Source organism: Macrobrachium rosenbergii, chromosome 22 (assembly GCF_040412425.1).
Source record: "Macrobrachium rosenbergii isolate ZJJX-2024 chromosome 22, ASM4041242v1, whole genome shotgun sequence".
Classification (NCBI taxonomy): Eukaryota; Metazoa; Arthropoda; class Malacostraca; order Decapoda; family Palaemonidae; genus Macrobrachium; species Macrobrachium rosenbergii.
In genome coordinates this window covers 22,927,875-22,949,105 of record NC_089762.1, presented here as the reverse complement: position 1 = coordinate 22,949,105, position 21,231 = coordinate 22,927,875, and the positions used below count along the sequence as shown (strand labels likewise).

The 21,231-nt window shown below is 35.7% G+C and overlaps 1 protein-coding gene across 8 annotated transcripts; it reads right to left on the bottom strand.

Moving 5' to 3' along the window:
• Positions 1-3,281: 3,281 nt before the first annotated feature.
• Positions 3,282-16,291, bottom strand: LOC136850646 (uncharacterized). Of its 8 annotated transcripts, none has more exons than XM_067124405.1 (6): positions 16,265-16,291; positions 15,642-15,855; positions 8,441-8,490; positions 7,506-7,628; positions 6,714-7,034; positions 3,282-5,007 (listed from the first exon to the last, which is right to left on the bottom strand). In XM_067124405.1, exons 3-6 carry the CDS (start codon positions 8,442-8,444, stop codon positions 3,419-3,421), a joined length of 2,037 nt encoding a protein of 678 aa, XP_066980506.1. In that variant the 5' UTR covers positions 8,445-8,490; positions 15,642-15,855; positions 16,265-16,291; the 3' UTR covers positions 3,282-3,418. The 8 variants fall into 8 exon arrangements, with proteins under 8 accessions (XP_066980506.1, XP_066980508.1, XP_066980505.1 ...); XM_067124407.1 differs by lacking the exons at positions 15,642-15,855; positions 16,265-16,291 and adding exons at positions 10,873-11,041; positions 13,587-13,684; XM_067124404.1 differs by lacking the exon at positions 16,265-16,291 and having other exon boundaries at positions 15,642-15,897.
• Positions 16,292-21,231: the final 4,940 nt, after the last annotated feature.

Genomic DNA, 21,231 nt, shown 5'->3' with positions numbered 1-21,231 from the left:
CAAAACAATCACAAGTTTTTCACATTTTACTGATTATTCGACACCATAGAGTTGCGCCGTCAGCGTTAAAAAAAGAAACTTTATTGTACAAAAATAAATAAATAAATAAAAATATTTTTTAAACTTAATAAAGGCTCGCTCATAAAACGACAGTCATATACATTACACATTTTTTCACTTCATTGAAACTTATGCCATAAAAATCTAATACAAAAATTTTTTTTATAATGTGTCGATTAATATGCAGCTAAAGTATATCAAGCTTGAAATAAAGCAAATGAACAATAGAAATAGAAAAATAGATGAAAGGGAATTTAAGGGCGAAACAAATTGTGATAAATGAGATCAGACATCCGAGAAGTTAAAAATGGAAGTGGTTTACAACACTTCTGGAAAAAAAAAAACTACGACGAATGTTATATTCTTCATTTCATCGAACGACTAAAAGCATAAAGAAAACGTCCTTTATAATAATTCCCATCTACTGCCTCGTCTCTCCATCGCCTGTAGGGTATAGCACCTGGTATTCTTCCGCCCAAGACCCTTCCACTTGGCGAACTACAAATCGATTGACTCAATATGACTATTGAATAATTCAGCTACATTTACCTTTGACCATAAAAGTAATTTTTTTTTAGCAGTAACAAGAATGCAGGAATATGTATAGTGTAGCCTGTGAGTACGAGCTCTCACCGTTTAATGTAGTCCCGGTGACCGAATTGACTGAACATATTGCGATTGTTGTTATTTCCTTTCTTCTCAGTACGAAGCTTCAGATTATAACGGATCATCTGTTCGACGTAACGATCTTTTATTCATGACTTCTCGATATTTAGGACAAACTTGTATGAGATCCTCAGAGTCCTTTCTGTTTGGAATGACATGTTTATCCCTAGGCTAATCTTGCAGTTTTGCCACTAGCTAAATGAGACTTCACGCACAGCTATAATAAATTCAGTGAAAGAACTACATTTAGATGGCGAAATCTAGAAATGGACCGAAATTTTGCAATGCGGTCGACAGGAGTTTCAGTTTCAAAAACTGAACAGTAGAAATAATTACGATCTAGCGAGAAGTGATAAGTGTGATGATTTCGGTAGAATTCAAACAGGTTTAGCAAAAGTGGGTAGTAAATTGCAACTTGACAACAAAACTCATACGTCTAAGGTTTTCACTAGGGTGTCTTTCTACATTACCCTGGTATAATAGGAAGCGATTTTCCTGGGTTCCTTGCCCTTCTTCGTATGTATCTCCATGTACCCCTAAGTTGTCAGCCTTCAACGTACCTCTTTTTCTTCAACATAGAGCAAAGATTATTTATGAATTAAGACATACAATGAACATAACTACTCTACAACCAATATGCGGCGGTAGTTTCATTTGTAATGATTTACAGTGGAGTTCGTTACTATCTTCATAAGAACTCCTTTTCATCTTTCTCATCAGACTTGAATAATTTCTTCAGTTAGTGAAACCCAGAGTACTCTCTAGTTCCAGTTCAAAGAGTCACTGGAGAGGCCACTAAAACAGCAGAAAGGATTTTAACAGCCTCCTCACTGTTTCTTTCAAATTTTTCCTTCCGAACCGGGTGTCTGTGTCTAGCTGCCAAGTTTTGTAATAAAAACATAAAAGTTCACGTGGTTTGTTCTTAAAAAGCAAACTCTAGAACGAACTCAGTGTATTTTTGCAATGGTCGAGTGTTTGGGGGAAGGATAACAGTGAAAAATACAAGGGTTTTGTGTCAACTGTTGTTTTTTTACTTGTGATTTTTCTTTTTAGTGTCAGTTTTTTTTAATATAACATTGTGATTTGTTTTTTGTTTTTTTTTTTTCATTACCTGACTTGACTCAAGATTATGCTCTTACTACTAATCTATCTAAAATGCACAAGAACTGCAGTTTTTCATTCACTTCCGCTTTATTTCCTGCAGCCTAGTTAAATATTATAAATTACTCTATTCCTTTGATCAGCTAATTATCACAGATTTTGTCGTGAAAAGATTCATATTGCTTGCAAGGCTGTCTTCAACCATCCGTCCGTGGTCTGATTGAGGTTCTTGTAGAGAATGTAACACTCTCGGAATGTGTTTAACCCTCTTGTTTCATCCGGGCTTAAAACCGGTTTTGAAAAGACTTCCGGCTGCCTTTTCGTGCTCACAACGTTAATCTAAAAATAAAGTTCTCGTTGCATGTGACTAGAAGAATTCCCTCATATCATTTCCTTTTTCAGATTTTTTAGGATATTAGTAGGAACTGTATGAAATATACACACATTAGGATGATGAAAAGGCAAGAATTCGTTATTTGGGCCTTGCATTTATTGACTTGGTATCTGTGACCAGTAGGTTGAATATAAATGTTACCCATAAGCAAAAACGCTGAAAGGTTTATTTCTAGTGACGATGAATTTATTTCAATTCTACTAGATACAGCTGTCTTCGATAGATATATCATATGCACAGTAGGCCTATGCATGAGGTGAGATAAATTTTTATCCTTCGTGATGGTATAATTGGTAAAGGCAGTCTAACGCAGACACCGTTCTTGTATCTTTTACAATCTTGCCTAAGGAATTTGCCCGAAAAGACAAGTACTGGCGTAAAACAAGAAGTCTCTCATACTCGTCATACTGCAGCCATAGATTAGTCTCTTTGGAGAAAGGCTTTCCAGTACCATTTCCTAACTGACAGTAATACAAATTAAATTGAAACACTGTTAGTAGTATTATCAACTTCACATAGAAATTTTCCTTTCATGATTTCAATTACGAGTGGCCAATTCACAGTTTTAGAAATAGGTTAGTGGTATGGCCAGCAGGCTACGGTGCTTTAGTCATATCTACTGGAAACTACCAACTGCTTCAGGAACAATGTTCAAAAGATAAACATATACATGAAATGGATTGTATTAAGTGTATTACTAAGCATATATGTGATGCCCTCTCACAGCGTGTCGCTATATTTTTCAGTGTGGGACTTGAAGTAATATTAAAGAAAGGTTTTAAACTTAAACGTCTTTCTAAAAACATGTGATTTTAAAATACTTCACTCGGCCTCCTTATAACAACACTGAACTCTTCAGACATTATTTCCCGAATGTTTATTATTTGCCATTGGATTTCACCATTTTCTGTCTAAAAAAAGGATCATATATGCCTGTTTAGATTGCCATTCCTTGAGGTGAAGTAAGTAAATTAAATCTCGTTTCTAGACAATAAGTAGACGTTAAAAGAACGGTACACCAAGAAACACTGGATGCTCTTGCTAGCAAAAAAACTTCCGAAACAATCATTTACCTTTATTACTTCATTACACATGAATTGCTATAAAAGATGAGAATGAATGAGTCATGAAATAAAGAATATTTCAACATGCTATGTGGAACACGCTGATCTCAACAAGGTACATACGAATATTTTCCTAACGAAGAAATGGTAAGCTACCGTCTGCCGGGTATCGATCAAGACAGGAATGGTGTTTGGGAACTTTACAGGGGAGCCACACGCCGGCTCTTCCATACCCGCGGCTCGTTTCGGTGTCTGTGAAGTGGGTCGAGTGTTGCATGTGCTTCAGGATCTCTGAGCCGATACTGTTTCGGCTGAAGAGGCCAGGATTCGACACGACTTTGGTCCATCGACCTCCATACCAGATAGTAGTCGGTATATCCTGGTACTCCTCAGGCAGGAAAATTTTGCTCATGCGACTTCTGCAGAATATGTCTAGAGTAAATGAACGGCAAAATATCTTGAGGAATGTATTCTTGTACTTGACTTTTGGGGTACAGTTGAAGGTCTTGGAAAAGATACTGAATTCTTTAGTCCAAGTCTTAAAGTCTTTACACTCCACAAAGATATCATGATCCATATCCCATGGCAGAAAAGAGCCAAATTTCACAGCTCCTAAGACAGAGCCAGCTTGTAATTCATATTCTAAACCACGGCTGTCAGCAAAGTCAATAAGAAAACCAACGTCCTTGTGGGCATCTTCTATGCAACAAGGTGGCAACAAAAGAGATTTTGTAATAGAGCGCAAGTTGTCACATTTTATGTTAACACTGTCACATGTAAATGAATACACGTCATCTGTATATGAATGAATTTCCTGGAGAGCCCATTGCTGAGCCATCATCTGCCAGTCACCGCCAGTCATCGATGCATGGTTATTTACGAAGAACATGACATCAGGACAGGTCATTGTCAAGTGACCTGCCTCACGAACTTTAGCAAACCAGTCACGGAGAAGAGCGGGTCCATGTAACCCCTCTGTGAATGGGATTTCAGCAACAAGTTTTTTCGTAGTTACAAATGGAGTTAACAGATCATCACAGTACATACATTCACTCTTAGAGTAGTAGTAACCTATGGTGTACTTAGCCCTGTAGTTGCTCATTTTCTGCTGAAGACAGCCGTGAATCCAGTGGCCATGGGCATCTCGAGCAGCACCACCAACAACTTTGACATGTTCTGTTTCGTCCAGAATTCTCACCAGTCGCTCTAAGGAAGACTGGTTAGTGAAGTGAGTCAGAGAAGGCCCAAGAAACACGTAGGGAGTTCTTGACAGCTTCATCAGCCCATTAAGCAAGGTGGCCTCGGAGTAATTCTTCCTAGCCACCAAAATCTTGATGTTCTTCTGTTTAAACTTTAAAGTTGTTCTGTTTGACACTAAAGCAATAATGGGAATATCATATTGTTTGCTAAGTTTCGAAATGATAAAGTTAGCATCACTTGGTGACCATGATTGGGCAGGAAGGATAGCTGTCAGTGTTTGGCTGAAATCAGGGACGTCAGAGCAATTGGAAGTTTCCATACCGTGCTGATAAAAAGGGTGATCGTATCTCTTTCCCATGAAGACTTCAGGGCAGACGTGTCTGGTCCTGTTTGTGGATGACGCAGTTTTGTTACCCTCGAGATCCCTACTTGAGTTCAAGGAAAGAAATCTTCTCGGGTCCAGCTCGTCTACTATTGCCCCTAAAGTCAAGGCCCACTTGCCATCCACCATTGCTTGGCGGCCTGGAAACAAAAAACGAAAAAGTAGAGTGCATGCCAAATAAAAACCTGACCTGGGACAAGATAATGGCAACGGCTTATAATATGTTCAAAACAAAGGGTATCGTAATTAACCGGATATCAACATAAAACAATATTTTAGTAAATTTTTGGGAACTTGTAAAATATTGTAAGAAAAGTTATAATAAATAAATAAACTGTGAGAACAAATTTGAGTTATTTCATCTTTAAACTGTGCAAAAATGTTGAAAAATATCAACACGTAAAACACTTATGGATGCTGATGTGTCATTAGGAACTGAAGAACACATCTTTTAAAGTGGCAATTAATATATATATATAATTTAATATATATATATATATATATATATATATATATATATATATATATATATATATATATATATATATATATATATATATATATATATATATATATATATGTGTGTGTGTGTGTGTATATATATATAATATGTATGTAAATAATAAAAGTTATTTGTGTTAAGAGAATATAAAAACTCGAAAGTTTTTTCTTTAAGAGAATATAAAAAACTCCCGCGATAATAAAAAAAATGTAATACTTACAATATGAGAAAAATAACATGATTAGCTAAAAAACTACAAGTGACCTGACAAATATATCAGTTAAAGCTGACAAAGACTGTAAAAATTATGAATACTTTCAGCAAACAGCAGTTTATGACGAAAAAAATCCTGGGTAAGAGCCAAAGAGATAGAGAGTTCTCAGGCCACTGAGCGTCTACAGAAAATGGAAGAGAACAAAAGGGAAAGGAGCAGAAATCGAGCATAGATGAAAGAGAGATAAGGCACGGTATACCCATCAAGTACGCGACGAGTTTGAAAATGTGACTTGGTGGTATACTGAATGACATCCCTTAAATGAATCAAAATTAAACCACAAAATCAAGACTGTCAGAGAAGAGTCCAGATTTCGATATTTGTTACTGACGCTTTCATTTTTTCTTAGACTTGGACAGACTAGTCCTCAAAGGACAAATTAATCAAAACCTGAAGAGCCGGCTTCTTTTGGAAGCTCTCCCAAGGAAGCAAAAAAAAAAAAAGAGAAAAAACCTGGGAGAGAAATCTGAACTTGAAGCGGTTGACACTTCGTATCAAAGATGCGGCAGGCAGGATGCGGGAAATAAGCCCTAACCAAGCGTGAATCAAATTTTTATTTTTAAAAGATGCATTGAATGTAAATGTGAGAGAGAATTAGATTCTGAGTGGGTACGGAAACAGGGAAAAGGGATCGTAAAGGTTGATGTGGATAGTGAAGGAGCGTGTTTTAACAATAACCAGTAGAAGATTGACCAGGGTAGATTGAAATATAAGAACCTTTAAAATGATCAGCTGTTAAATTTCTGGGCGCAAGTTTTCAGTTTCATCAATGAAGTACTAGACTCTCATAGCTGTAACTATAACAGAATCCAAAAGCTAATTTAGAAACCGAAAAGTGTTATATGTGATCAAGAGCTGGAAAGAACCTGCCCTTAAATAAAATTGATTTCTACATTAATTCTGAATGCATTTTGTGCTTCCTTCCAGATTTAACACAGAATGAAAAAGCTGCGGGATTTTCATTTCTAAAAATCTAGGATTTCCATCACTGTCTACACATCGTCTTTTCTTATAGATCCTATTGACTGTTATGAAAAACTCTCACACTCTCCTCTCTCCCAGGTCCTCACCTGCCACTCGACTTATCTGACGCTGAACGTTGGCAATAGCATCGGCCAACCTCCTCCGGTACTCGACACTGAACAGAGGGTCATCGGTGGTCATCGGTGCCTCTTTCTGCTTGGTCTTGAAGGAACCATCGTCAGATGCGTCGTCTGGAGAGGACAGAGTATCCACAGGACAAGGAGGGCAGGACGGTTCGGAGCATATGAACGGAGTTGGGTAGACGGCTGGATTGAATGTGGCCTGTTCCAAGTCATTCTTACTTTCTTGTGGCGACGACGAGACGTCGATTTCGCTCGCATCCTTGCTCAAGGCTAATGGCGGCGGATCTGTCAGATGGAAAGATTCCTGTACAACTCACTATTATTCACGGCCCGACTGGGTCTAAATTTTTCTACCTAATTTCTTGATTACTCGTAAATGTATTCTGTACCAATCTGATTACGTTGCTATCCTCCTAGGTTTAAAAGAGAAGAGAAAGTATTAGAGGATTAAATTTATGGAAACATTCACTTATAAGTAAAAATGTCTTGTAAAATTATCAAATGCTCTAGTGCAAAGAAGTTCTAAGCGTTTATTTTCCAGCTTCCTTCAAAAAAAGAATATTTGCTAGTTAATACACACTGTATTTGGATTAGAAATACAGAAAACTGCAGTAATCACATTTCAAAACAAATCTATGTATTTTACTTCATTCGTGTGTTCATGTGTAAGCTTTGAGTCTTTATCAAGAGAAGTCAAGGCACTCTCTCCTTCCTAACATTCATAAATTAAATACATAATATAATAAGCTGACCGACCTTTGGGCGGTGGCGAGTCACTGAAGAAAAGGCTGAAGACAACAACACCCACTAGAAGGAGGACGACGCCTCTCCGCCAGAGCCATGACCACGGGATGTGGGAGGTGACTCCTGACAACGTATCTGCAGGAAATACTTAAGCGTGGCATCACTGGTTTTGCAGAATAGGAACATATAGCGAAATTATTTGCATGGGAAACCTAGAGCAAAGTGAAATACACACGAAGACTGAGAAGATTTGTGAGAAGGGGACATGGATTTAGTATTATATTACTGAAACTATGGTACGCAGACATAAAAACAACTTGAAGTGTGATGGAATTCAAAACAAAAGACGGTTTGTGAATGACCTGAAGTAATTCTATTTTGTTCTGCGATTCAGTAGTTCGTTAAAAAAAAATCTTAAACTTCTCCTTGGGTAAGCAGTTTTCTTATCTTACCATATTTTAATATCTTGATATATATACAGTATATATATATATATATATATATATATATATATATATATATATATATATATATATATATATATATATATATATATATATATATATATATATACTGTATATACATATATATCTCTTTTTATTCATAAGGGCATTAGGTATTCTATAATACTGGTATCGCATTGTGCATCAGCAATGATACATTGACCAGAGGGAATGTCTACAGACAGTGCTCACAGCCTCTCTGTGACTGTATTGGCAGTGTTCTTCCTTCCTGTCTGTTCCTTGATCATATCTGTGAATACCCGTGGGGACACGTTAAATTAAATATACAGAACACACACATAAAACACGGAAGCATTAATAAAAAGAGGAAAATGCAGTTCGAAACTGAATCCAGTGAGAAAATGTTAATGGACAATCACAAGCCATATGAAGCAATGAGATAATTATATACTAGTGACAGAGTACTAAACAAAGCTGACATACCCATCAAAGAGAGTTCCTACGGCGGTTGCAGAAGGCAGAAATCTTAGTATCTATGGGATAAAAGAAAAATGGAAGCATTAGGTTTTCCAGCTTTCAGCTCAAGTCAGAAATCGGCGGAGTTTAAAGTTAATTCCATTTCTCATTAACATCACTGTTAGGACTTGGGGATTTATTTTTTTTTTTAATGCCAGGTACTACTCAAAGACAGGAAGCATTTTTTTAAGAAAAAAATGTTATGGAAGTATTTGAGTAAGGCTATACTTTATATTGAAATCACACTAAGAATATTATTTATTTTTTGTAAGTGGAGTACGGCTCTAGTTATTACTCGTTGTAAAGCAGGAAATCCGTATTAGTCAGGATCCTAATCTAAAAAACATTTTGAATTAAGGCGCTCCAGTGTTAATTATACAGTAGTTATTTTGAAGATGCCGATACTATTTAAAACCTACGTTGACTGAAATTTCATGTCAGTTGAAGTTACATTTTAGGAAATATCCTATACAAGTGAAAATCACATTATGGAGAACGTTCTATATTAGCAAGTATTGCTAGCGACTAAGGAATACTCTATTGTTAATAGGAAACGTTAACTAGAAAGCATTGTGGTCTAGGAAGTACTGTAAGCAACGAAACTGCTCGGCTTGAGAAGTTAGCAAACCACTAAAGAAAAAAGATAACGAAAATTATGGAAATACTATTTTGAGGTAGCAGAGACATCTCGTTGTTCACATCACCGTTACCGAAAATCTTTGTTATTATTATTTTGCTTTGAACTTAGCTTTTGAAACATTTCTTTCAAATAAAAAAAAAAATGAAAATGGTAAAAAGAGAAAACGTCCCTCGGTATAACCACCGTATCACGCAACCCAAGATGTGGAAAACCAATAGCGTACTGCAGACGTAGCGGTACAGAGTAACAGACCTCTTCTTTCTCTGCATCTTTTCCCACTTCTGTGTGGGGTCGATGTTTTTGACAGCTTTCCTCCACCTGGTTCGCTCAAACATATCGTCCTCTGACAATTGTTTCTCTCTCAGATCTTCTCTAACTGCATCTATCCACCTTCGCTTCGTCTTCCTCTTGCTCTCCCACCAGGTACCTCCATCTGCATCACTCTCCTGACTACATACGTCTCATCCCTTCTCATCACATGGCCATACCACTGCAGTCTTCTTTCCTGGGCCTCCTTTGATAGTTCTACGACTTTAGCGTAGCGGTACAGACCAAAGTTTAAAATACACTCATGCAGTCCACACCGGGCGTATGAAAACTAAATATGACATCTAAAGCGACGCAGTTACCGGAACAATAAACCCAGGGATAGCCTACATGTTAAGTATGAAAAAACAATAAACAGGAAGTGATGTCGAGTGTTCCCTTTTTTCAGTTAATTCTAGCAACATCTCACTGACATATGATAATCTGCTGTTGTACTGTATACAGATGCTCTTCATGGTAAATATGCATAACAGATGTAAACACAGGTCACATTACTGACGCCAGTTCTTTAAATATTACGTGCAACTTAGGTAGTTATTGTGGCTATTAAACTATTTTTGATTCTCGCTGATGTAACGTTCGTATATATATATATATATATATATATATATATATATATATATATATATATATATATATATATATATATATACAAATTTACATTAGCGAGAATGATATAAAATATATATATATATATATATATATATATATATATATATATATATATATATATATATATATATATATATATATACATATATATCCAGAAAAATATATATGGGGGCGCCAATCCAGAAATATTTACATACATATTTTATATATACATATATATATAAATATACATATATATATATATATATATATATATGCATGCTTGTATGTGTGTATATATATATAAACAATTAAGCTACAAATAAAGCTCAATATCCAATTCTGTTCTGCCTTTGGTATACATACAGTATATATATACGTAAATTATTTCCGAGGTAGAGCGAATTGATATTAAACATTTGTAGCTTAATGCTTGTGTATAAATCACAGTGATGTTATATATATATATATATATATATATATATATATATATATATATATATATATATATATATATATATATATATATATATACATATACACACATATATACAGGAATTACAATCACGATATATATACATTTCATGAATATATTTAATATACTGTATATACATATATACATGTCTTTTTTACCAATCATTAAATGTATTTTTTCTGTAAGTTCTATGTAATTTAACTCTTTGGACACTTCATGTAACACTTTGTCTTGTTTCAAAAACCAACTCCCTCCCACGTCAAAAATCAAAGTACAAAAGCAATTCATTCGCCATTAATCAGTCAATTAAAGTCAGTCGACTTGATCCAGAGAAGAGGAGGAGGATATTGCACCTTATCAACTCACCTTATTGACTGCAGCTCGGATATTCGTGCGTTGTCATCTTCCTTGGGTTTGTTTGACCAAAAGGTGTTCTGATTATGTTCCTTCCTTTTCTCTCTCTTTCTGTGACTTTTGACGAAAATAACTCACTTTCATCACATTACGAAATGTTATGGTTTGATTTTCATCCTTTCTGTTTTTCGAGGGAAAACTGTAAAGTCATAACTGTGCGAAGTAGTGATCTAACAACAATGAAAGTGCACTGTGCTGACAAGATCCTGATCACCCAACCTTGACTGTATGCCTGCATTAGCTCCTCCCAGTGTTCATTTGAAATCAACGGTACTATGTTTTCTTTCTCCTTTGCATACGTTATAGCTCCATCACCATCGTCATTGTTACTAAGATCGTTGCTGGCATTATTTTTATTCTTTTTAAATAACCCAAGAGACTGAACACAGCTTAAGTCACGCATCCGTTGACACACCAGCGCCAACGGCGGCCAATACACAAACTAGAGCGTAGGTGCCGGCATCAACAATCCTCCCACCGGTGCAAACAAGCGTATTAGTTATTCCTTTGCAACAGACAGAGGAAACAGGATGGACCAGCTGATAACAGGATGGAAATACTAAGCTCACCCGATGACCTCTCTCTCTCTCTCTCTCTCTCTCTCTCTCTCTCTCATAAGTTGCTGGTTCAACAGGCTTGTGTAAAAATGAAGGTAAAAATTCACAAACGAATATACTCATTTTTAGTCAGTATTCATTACAATCTTTTTTCTTACTTTCACATTTTAAAACTGGTCTTCAACTTGACAGATTATCTTCTCTGCTGATCCGTCATTTCAGTCTGTAACCTCCCCGCTAATATAAGTACTCCAACTTGATTTACTTCAGAAATTGAAAACACCCTTGGAAAAAGGTAATGCCTAGAAGTATGAAAGCATCCATGGGAAAGTAAAATAAACTTTCACATAATCAAATAGAAGGAACTGAGTCGGTTTTAGTGAGCTTCCTCACTAAAACACCAGGAATGGAGAGGAATATAAAATTTAGGCCAAAGGCCAAGCGCTAGGACCGATGAGGTCATTCTGTGCTAAAAGGGAAACAGTAAAAAGGCTTGAAAGGTGTAATGGGAAGAAAACCTCGCAGTTGCACTATGAAACAATTGTTAAGAGAGAGTGGAAAGTAGGTGGAAGAATTTAAGAAACAGAATATGAACGGAGGTACAGCAAAAGAAATGACAGGGGTTGCAGTTAGGGGCCGAAGGGAAGCTGTAAAGAACCTTAATGACTACAGTGCACCGCGTGAGGTGCACTGATGGCACTATCCCTCTACGGTGATGTACACACCTATATACACTGTTCGTCTGCGAAACTAATTCACAAGTAGTACTGACTATTTACTAAAGGAAGGAAAAGCAGGCATTGTCACCACTTTCTCAGTCTGAATGCAGAGGTTGGGACTAATATCGCTTTTCATATCCACTAATAAATCATTTTTGTGAAAGAGCAATGGACGAAACAATCAAAGGTGTTCCAGAATTTATAAATGTGACAATTTTCTAGAATTTATTCCACATTAGCATTTTTTTCCTTCACCGGTACAGACAGTTTTTTCCTCCGCCTCGGCCTCTTATTTTATATTTTTAAATTAAGGCAGATTTACCTTAAAAAATGCTCAGATTTTAGGGAATATTCTCCCGAGAAATGCACACGTGCAACAAACGTGTATATATATATATACTGTATATACAGTATGAATGTATGTATGTATGCATATATATATACTCATTATATATATATATATATATATATATATATATATATATATATATATATATATATATATATTATATATACAGTATATGTATATACATTTTCAATCTATCTCATATAGTCATAGTCATTATGCTTTCGTTCTTTCCCAATCATGCGGCAGTTGAATCCCACTGGTAACGAGGTACTTATCACTTACAATTCCTTTGGAGTGTAAGTTATTTCCTAAGTAAAGCAAATCTGACATTAAATTAAATTTGTGGTTTAATATATATATATATATATATATATATATATATATATATATATATATATATATATATATATATATATATATATATATATATAAGAAGAGAGAAAGAGAGACAATGATTAGAATTCGTATGACTCTTCTATCGAGCAGAGGACAAAGGTGGTTTTGAGAAGGTCGGGTTAAAACCAGATAGACCTGATTAAATGTCTTTTCGCGAAATTTGAGAATCAGAAGTTGGCTCTCGTATCTTGTTTTTTTTTATTATTCCTCCTTCTTTCTTTACTCATTTCTTTCTTCATTGATTTAAGCAAGCTAAAAATAAATATTAACAAAGGTTCTTGTTGTAATTAATGGCAATTATGCTTTTTTTTTTTGTAACGGTCGACAGGACCTGAGCAGGGGAACATCGGCTGGAGATTTGTTTGTTTGTTCGAGCGTTTTCCATCATTCCTAAAAGACACAAAAGAGATTCAGAGCACTAAGTCTAATCCCCGGAGTAAGCGTCAACGGGAAGTGGTTCGAATTACACTCCGCCCAAAAGCAATTTTGTCAAATGCCTCTGAGTCGTCAAGAAGCCTATGAATTGTAACAGCAGAACTTAGGTCTAGACCTTGCGCAGAACTACGTTCATCGTTTCTTGACCCTGGTTGCTATGACTTATTGACGGCCTACAAAATTCTCTGTTGAAGTTCACGTGACACTCACGATAGCATCTACACCTGCGTCTGAGCACAATGAAAAATAAATGAGTCTGCACGTCGGGTTTTTTCAGCGTTAACTGGGGAGGGTGCAGCTGCGCGTGCGTAGACGTGCGTGGGTGAAACCCCCAGAAGGGAAAAATTGCTTTAATGGCTCTTTCTTTCATTCGGTGCTTTCTTTTAATTACTCTTCCCCTCCCTCTAATTTATTACGAATTGTAGTTAATTGGTAAAGAAGAAAGGCGTCGACGAAAAGAATAAATGCAAGAGCAAGACAACACTCTTGACTAAATTGCTCAACAATCACAAAATGTTCCATCATTTGCACATTGTAAACGATGGACCATTTTGTGATCGTTAAGCAATTTAAGCAACTTAGAGCGGGACGGGCTGCAGTTTGCATGTAGGCTGATGTTTGATATATTGAAGGCTGCATTCTCTATGAAGATATATATATATATATATATATATATATATATATATATATATATATATATATATATATATATATATATATATATGTGTGTGTGTGTTTGTGTGTGTGTGTGTGTGTGTTTGTATTATATTGCCTACATAAATTCCCTCTTTTGTATTTCTAAGCTCAGAACGTCTCGCAAACAGAGACTGGCTTGTCCTATTGTATTGTGTATGTATGTATCCACATAGATATTCATCTGACTCAAAGGTTCTAAACTTACCTCACGCACCTTTGAAACCCGAGTTCAGGAACAAAGGGGGAGCGGCTTGGTCACGTTTTTTGACAAACCCATCATTCCGATCTTGACCTAAGTAGTAGCGTATATACTTGAATGTTGTGTGGATAAGTATGTATGTATGTATGTGCGTATATAAGGTATCAAAAGCTGAATGTTTAACAACCTTGCACCGGCATTAACTCACGATCTGTCTCAAGGGGGTAAACGAACTGAGTCCATTTCTCCAAAGATCCACGAAGATCTTCTTGACCTAAGTATAATAAATAACGTCCCAGGTAGTGTTGCAGTCAGGGTAGAGATGTCAACCTCATCCCAAGAAAGATTAAGAGACAACAGGAAAGGTAACACCAGAATCCAGCGTCCAGACCTGGGAGTACTTAGATGGGTGACCAACAGGACAAGCCAGACTCCATTAGCGTATAAGCGCCTTGAACTTCCATGGAGAAGGACGTGGGCTAGAATTTTCACCCTTTGTGCTTACTTAGCAGTACCGTACACATTTATATATGTGTGTAATATATATAAAGTTAAGCCACAGCTCGCATACTTATGGTCTCCATCATTTCCATTTTTTGGTGCTCACTAACCTAATTTACCGATATGAATAGAAGTTGCTTTATTTTGCTGATCGGACTTGAACCATTTCTCTAGTTCACGTCCACGATTGTTATTATTGGCCCTCTTAATATCCCCTCAATTCGTCTATCAGGCTAGTCCATTCTGACTGCCGGTTTCCATCGTTTTTTGTATGGTGTAATTTAATTGTCTTTTTCATTTATGTTCTTAGTTCTTGGGCCAGATTATTGAACAGTATGGGTGCTGTTTCCGTATTGAATATCATTTCATTTGTATTTGGTTGGCAATATAGCACAACTTTTATTATTTTTTTATTCTCAGGCTCCTATCCCATACTCAAACTGTTCATGACAGCATGTTCAACCGTTTTAATTTAGAATTATTGACGTTTTTAGTTGCTCCACTTTCACCAATGCATTAGTCACGAACTGTTACGATGTGCTAACGAATCATCTACAACGTCTCTAAACCAAACTAAACTCACGCTTAACCACCTCGATGTGCCTACCAGCTGTTATGATTTATTTTTTTTTTGTCTTAGACTTAACGAGAGGCAATACTTTTCCAGAGTTTTTTTTTTATTTATACTATCCCAGCCCCCTTCTAACACATATCTAGATACTCCTGTTTTTGATATCCGAGAGGTCAAACAATCACTGTTTTACATACGGCGGTGTGTCACATGATCACTAATGCACATGCGTTGTTCCAAGCAGTCTGTAGCAGTATCCTAGACCTACAAGGACATCATATTTGCCTTATTACCTTACCTTCGTGTCCTTGCTCCTTGCTTATCGTGTCCTGAACCATTCCGTTAGAAATCCTACCGCAGGATATCCGTGGTACGTAATTCTTTTCCTCACGTGTGCTTTAGACTGAACATCGCTCCTTACACGCACTTTGCTTCTCCGCCTCTTCTTTATAAAGACCTCTGGCTCAGACTACTCTGTCAATCCTCGGCCACCGCCTACCACGAGTGCCGCCCTGGTCCAGACAAGATTAAGAAGTCAAGGGACTTGTCCTCTCCTGTCAGGGCAGTTACCAGTTCTTGTTATCTCTCGTCCTCATTCATAATAATGATAAAATTCAACAAGTTTTCTATGTTCAATAAAAGCTTATTTAGACTCACGCTACGGTTAGAGAATAACGATAGCAGATTGTTTTATCTTTACTATGTTATGTCGAGACTAGATGTTAATTTTTCAACCATTCAGGCAAAACAGGTTTGCTGAAATTTTATCACACATAGGTTTTCATTCTCTCTCTCTCTCTCTCTCTCTCTCTCTCTCTCTCTCTCTCTCTCTCTCTCAAACTGAAAATCAAGAATGAATGGATGAGCGTTAGCTTTTATCTATATGCATTCATATACACCACAGCTAACGAGAGGTCTTACAAGGCAGAGATGAATGACGTCGCGTGTGTAAGGGAAGGGTAGACGCCTGTTGATGAGCCCATTGCTTACGTATCTGAAGCATTGTGTGTGTGTGCGTGTGTGTGTGTAGTATAATACACATATATTATACATAATACACATATGTATATAAATATGTATCTATATGTGTGTGCATATGTGCTCATTTGTGTGCACATGCAGAGAGAGAGAGAGAGAGATGACTTGACTGTTTAGGGTTCCCGTTATTTCCAGCATATCACGTAAGATACAGGCTCCAATAACTGATGAGGTTTATGTCATGCATTAATCATGGCGTCAGCTTTCAGTGTCTTTGTACTTGTCGCCTCTTATTTTCTTGCCCCATCCCTCTTTAGACTCCCAGGGAGCGGAATGCTTCCCAGACCAGCTGCATCATCCCAGTAGGTGGGTAGGGATTTTCATTGTTCGTAATTCACGGGCTTTTTTTTTTTACAATAATATATTTGCAATCATATTTCTACCAAATTTTAGTTCTGACGTTGCTTTTTGTTTTAGTAATGGAAATATTATGTGTAAGGAGTTTATCTATCATGAATTTAGTTACTCAGTTAGTGTCGTGGCATGCTGCTCAGATATCGAGGGTTCGCGTCTCCCCCAGGGCGACAGAAAATCACTGGCTCTGTATCATGATCAGTTACTGCTACAGTGTGGTGTCTGCGGTGGGAGGTTGAAACCAACATTCTTTGGAAGCTTGAATTTCAAGCCAATGCCCCCTGTGTGCTTGTTCTGTGTGAATAGGTTTTATCTGCTGAAGTAAATAAAAAAATAAAAAGTAAAAAATCAAGAAATGCCTGATATCAGTATGGATAACGATGTATTCTGGATGGTTCCAACGTAAGAAAATTTATCTTTTAATTTACTTTTTGTGTCAAATAGCAAATGCAGCTACTCTGGAGTCTGTCACAGATAAAATAGATTGCTTTTTTGTAGTAAATATTCCACATTTTTACAATCTAAAACATTAGTTATTTCTAATAACAAGGATTCCGCTTAACCTTGTTTTTCTCTGATCCACTCTACTACTGAAGCCTAATTTGAAAGATTTTGGGATCCTTTAGGGGCGTTTTCCGGGGTTTTCAGCCACGAAATATTTTTGGCAATTGCCATTCAATATATAGGGAAGTATGCACGGTATTTACCATCAAGTTGCATTCTCTCTCTCTCTCTCTCTCTCTCTCTCTCTCTCTCTCTCTCTCTCTCTGTCCATATATATATATATATATATATATATATATATATATATATATATATATATATATATATATATATACATATATATATACATATATATATATATATATATACATATATATACAGTATATATATACATATATATATATATATATATATATACATATACATACATATATATACTGTATATATATATATATATACATATATATATATACATATATATATATATATATATATATATGGACATAGAGAGAGAGAGAGAAAATTTAAAGTTACCTCTGTTAGTATCACAAACTGAAATAACCCAAACGCCAAACTCATTTATATCGAAAAACATGACACAATCTTCTTCTCAGCTTAATCCCTACTTGGGGCAGATGTTTTTAATTAGCCTTTTCCAGGTGTTTGTATCTCAAAACATAAGAAACAATGACAAGTGGCAATCCATTCTTACTTATCCAGCGCAAGTACAACAGCATTCGGAGCCAAGGATTCCGGTAGGAGAAAGCTCTCAGGAGTCTATGGCTCTCTCCCTCCACTAAGGTATCCTTCACAATGACCCTTCCACTTCCCATAGATTCTTATTGAAGGATCTCTCACGGATATCATAACAGCAGAGCAAAAGGAGACGACAAGGGTAAAAGGGTGTCATGTTACTATGGAGAGCAACCGTACACTTCGTAGTCTCGAGTCTAGACCATCGAAATCTTGGTCGAACCAAACCAAATGAAAGAAGAGGAAGTATGGTGTAGGTTTTCAGCGAAGTGGTAAGATTTTTAACTTTTAAAGCTTAACACAAGCTCCCACGTACTTTCACGATAATTCTAAATAGGATTTCACGATGTTTTCCGAATGATTTTCATTTGATGCGAAAGTAAATGCAGTGAGTTGTATTTACTTTCCTCTGTCACTTAATCCTCTTACGATATAAAGTTTTAAACTATTACGGATTATCAAGGAGATGCAAATGATTGATTTCTATTAATAGCAAAAGAAAATTTTATTCAGTCTGTAATTTCTCATGATATGGGTGATGGACACCTAAGTAATTTATATATATATATATATATATATATATATATATATATATATATATATATATATATATATATATATATATATATGTATGTATGTATGTATGTATGTATGTATGTATGTATGTATGTATGTATGTATGTATGTATGTATGTATGTATATGTATACATATATATAAACATATATACAGTATATATATATATATATATATATATATATATATATATATATATATATATATATATATATATATATATATATTTATATATATATATATATATATATAATATATATATATATATATATATAAATATATATATATATATATATATTATTTACCAGAGGAAAAGAATTAGCAGTCATCTCATGCTCTTTTATCAACAAGATTTAGGTAGATGAAGCATTATGTAAATTTCGATGGGATCTAAGATAAACTACCTGTTGATGGCTACTAGGCAACAAGCATTGTCCCTTTTTCTTTATCCAAGCTTGACCAAATAACTCGGTCCAGCAAAGTACAAATAAGTCATATCATCCCCCCAACCCCCACCCACAACTCCCTTTTCCTCCAAACCGCAAATAAAAAATTTTTTAGCGAAGTTCTGATATATTTTGCCTAGTCTTTTTCAAGGGTTATTAAGTGCCTTTCAGTCTCCAATGTATGTTACAGTGAGGATTTTTTTTTTCCAAGATCCTTACTTAAAGACGCTTTTTATTGATATCCGTAATAGGCGAAGGTGTTAGGTCACCAAAAAAAATGTGGATCACTTTTGTAATAATTGTTTTCAATGAAACTGTAACAAAAATTATTACTTTGTAAACGAGAAAACTGTTACAGAAAAAAACATTCCTTACTACATTATGAAGCTCAAGTACAGTGGCGTAGCTGGCTTTCCATCAGTTGGTGGGGAGGGCTAGGTGTGGCCAAGATATTTGGGGGGGGGGCAAAGAAGATTATACAAAACTAATGCACCAATTCTGTAATTAGTACAATATACTATTCTCGAATGTATATATCCATGTGAATGAATGAAAATAATAGTATTAGTAATATGTAAACCTGTATTTGAAATTATAGAGCTCAATTTTCAATTAATTTGCAACTCTTACTATATGCAAATATATCAAATACTGAAATGTAAATTCCCTCACAACCTTTCAACACTAGCCTAATTTCTATAATCAAGTTTCAATTTTCAACTGCAGTATAATATCCTTGTCATGTAAATATATCAAAATAGCACATATCATCAAGAACAGAAAAGACTTATGACCCTCCAAAATCTCTTCAAAATTTCAACCTATCCCATTAACTCTTCTTCTTCTTCTCTCCCTGGAAATTAACTCTAAGCAATAGTAGCAAATTGCATTGAGCTTACTCAAAACTCTAACTATTGTTTCAGTCACTTCATACGTAAATTGATAACATTAAGTTGGATCAAAATATCATGAACAATCGTCATTTGTGTTGAAAACCTATAACTATATCCATTCATTTCTCAGCTCCATATAAGTTGTAAAGGTACCAAGAACCAGAATAATGTCATTAGATACATAGCGCAACTGTAAATAAGCTGAAAATATTTTTGTAAAGCTGATAGCAGACATCGTCATGATCAGCGTCTGGTAATGGCGGTAATTATTCCACAACACCAGCGTAGTGTGGAGTAAATTCTGTGAAATGCAGAGCCTAACAAACTTTGCACATGCATATTCCGATTTTTAAAGCTGATCATGACAATGTCTACTATCATCTTCATACAAAAATATTTTCAGCTTACATCCAGTTGCGCTATATATCTAATGACATTATTTTGGTTCTTGTTACCTTTACGACTTATATGGAGCTGGGAAATGAATGGATATAGTTATAGGTTTTCAACACAAATGACATGTTTGTTCATGATATTTTGATCCAACTTAACGTTATCAACTTAGGTATGAAGTGGTTGAAACTATAGTTACAGTTTTGAATAAGTGCAATGCAATTTGCTACTGCAGCTTAGAGTTAATTTCCAGGGAGAGGAGAAGAAGAAGAGTTAATGGGATAGGTTGAAATTTTGAAGAGATTTTGGAGGGTCATAAGTCTTTTGTGTTATTGATAATATGCACTATTTTGACATATTTATGTACATGACAAGGATATTATACCGTAGTTGAAAATTGAAACTTGATAATAGAAATTAGGCTAGTGTTGAAAGGTTGTGAGGAAATTTCCATTTCCTTATTTGATATATTTGCATTTAGTAAAAGTTACATATTAAAGAAGACTTTTGTAAAACACTGCCTACTTTACTCGTGCCTAAAAGCAAGAACTGTAATTCATTTTTCTGGCCTTCCACTTCAAGTTAGTTTTTTCCACTGGTCTCGCGGAAAGCTTCGTTTATTGACGCAAGTGTCCGTGTTTTTTAATGATTCTGATCTATGTCACCATCGGAGAAATGCAAAAATGGCCACAAAGCATCCATTTGTATGTATCAACCTCTTGCTAGCTTCCCTCTCTCTTTTCTCACTGGTCAATTGTCAATCATTGTACTTCAGACGTGTGTGATATAGTTACATGCGTGTGCTTGTCATATGCTAACAAAGTCTTTTGTTGATGCCTCATTTGTAATTCTATAGCGTGAGGGTGGGTCGTGTCAAGCCGTGCCCAAGTTAAAGAGACCGTACCCAAGGTAAAGAGGCCTTGGGCGCACCT

What these genes read in the sequence shown, in the direction of transcription:
- LOC136850646 (XM_067124403.1), bottom strand. Translation starts at nt 15,681, where the DNA reads ATGGTTCAGGACACGATAAGCAAGGAGCAAGGACACGAAG. An exon ending in CAAGGAGCAAGGACACGAAG is followed by an intron (nt 7,629 to 15,641) that starts GTAAGGTAATAA and finishes TATTTCCTGCAG; the next exon opens with ATACGTTGTCAGGAGTCACC. An exon ending in TGACTCGCCACCGCCCAAAG is followed by an intron (nt 7,035 to 7,505) that starts GTCGGTCAGCTT and finishes TCCATCTGACAG; the next exon opens with ATCCGCCGCCATTAGCCTTG.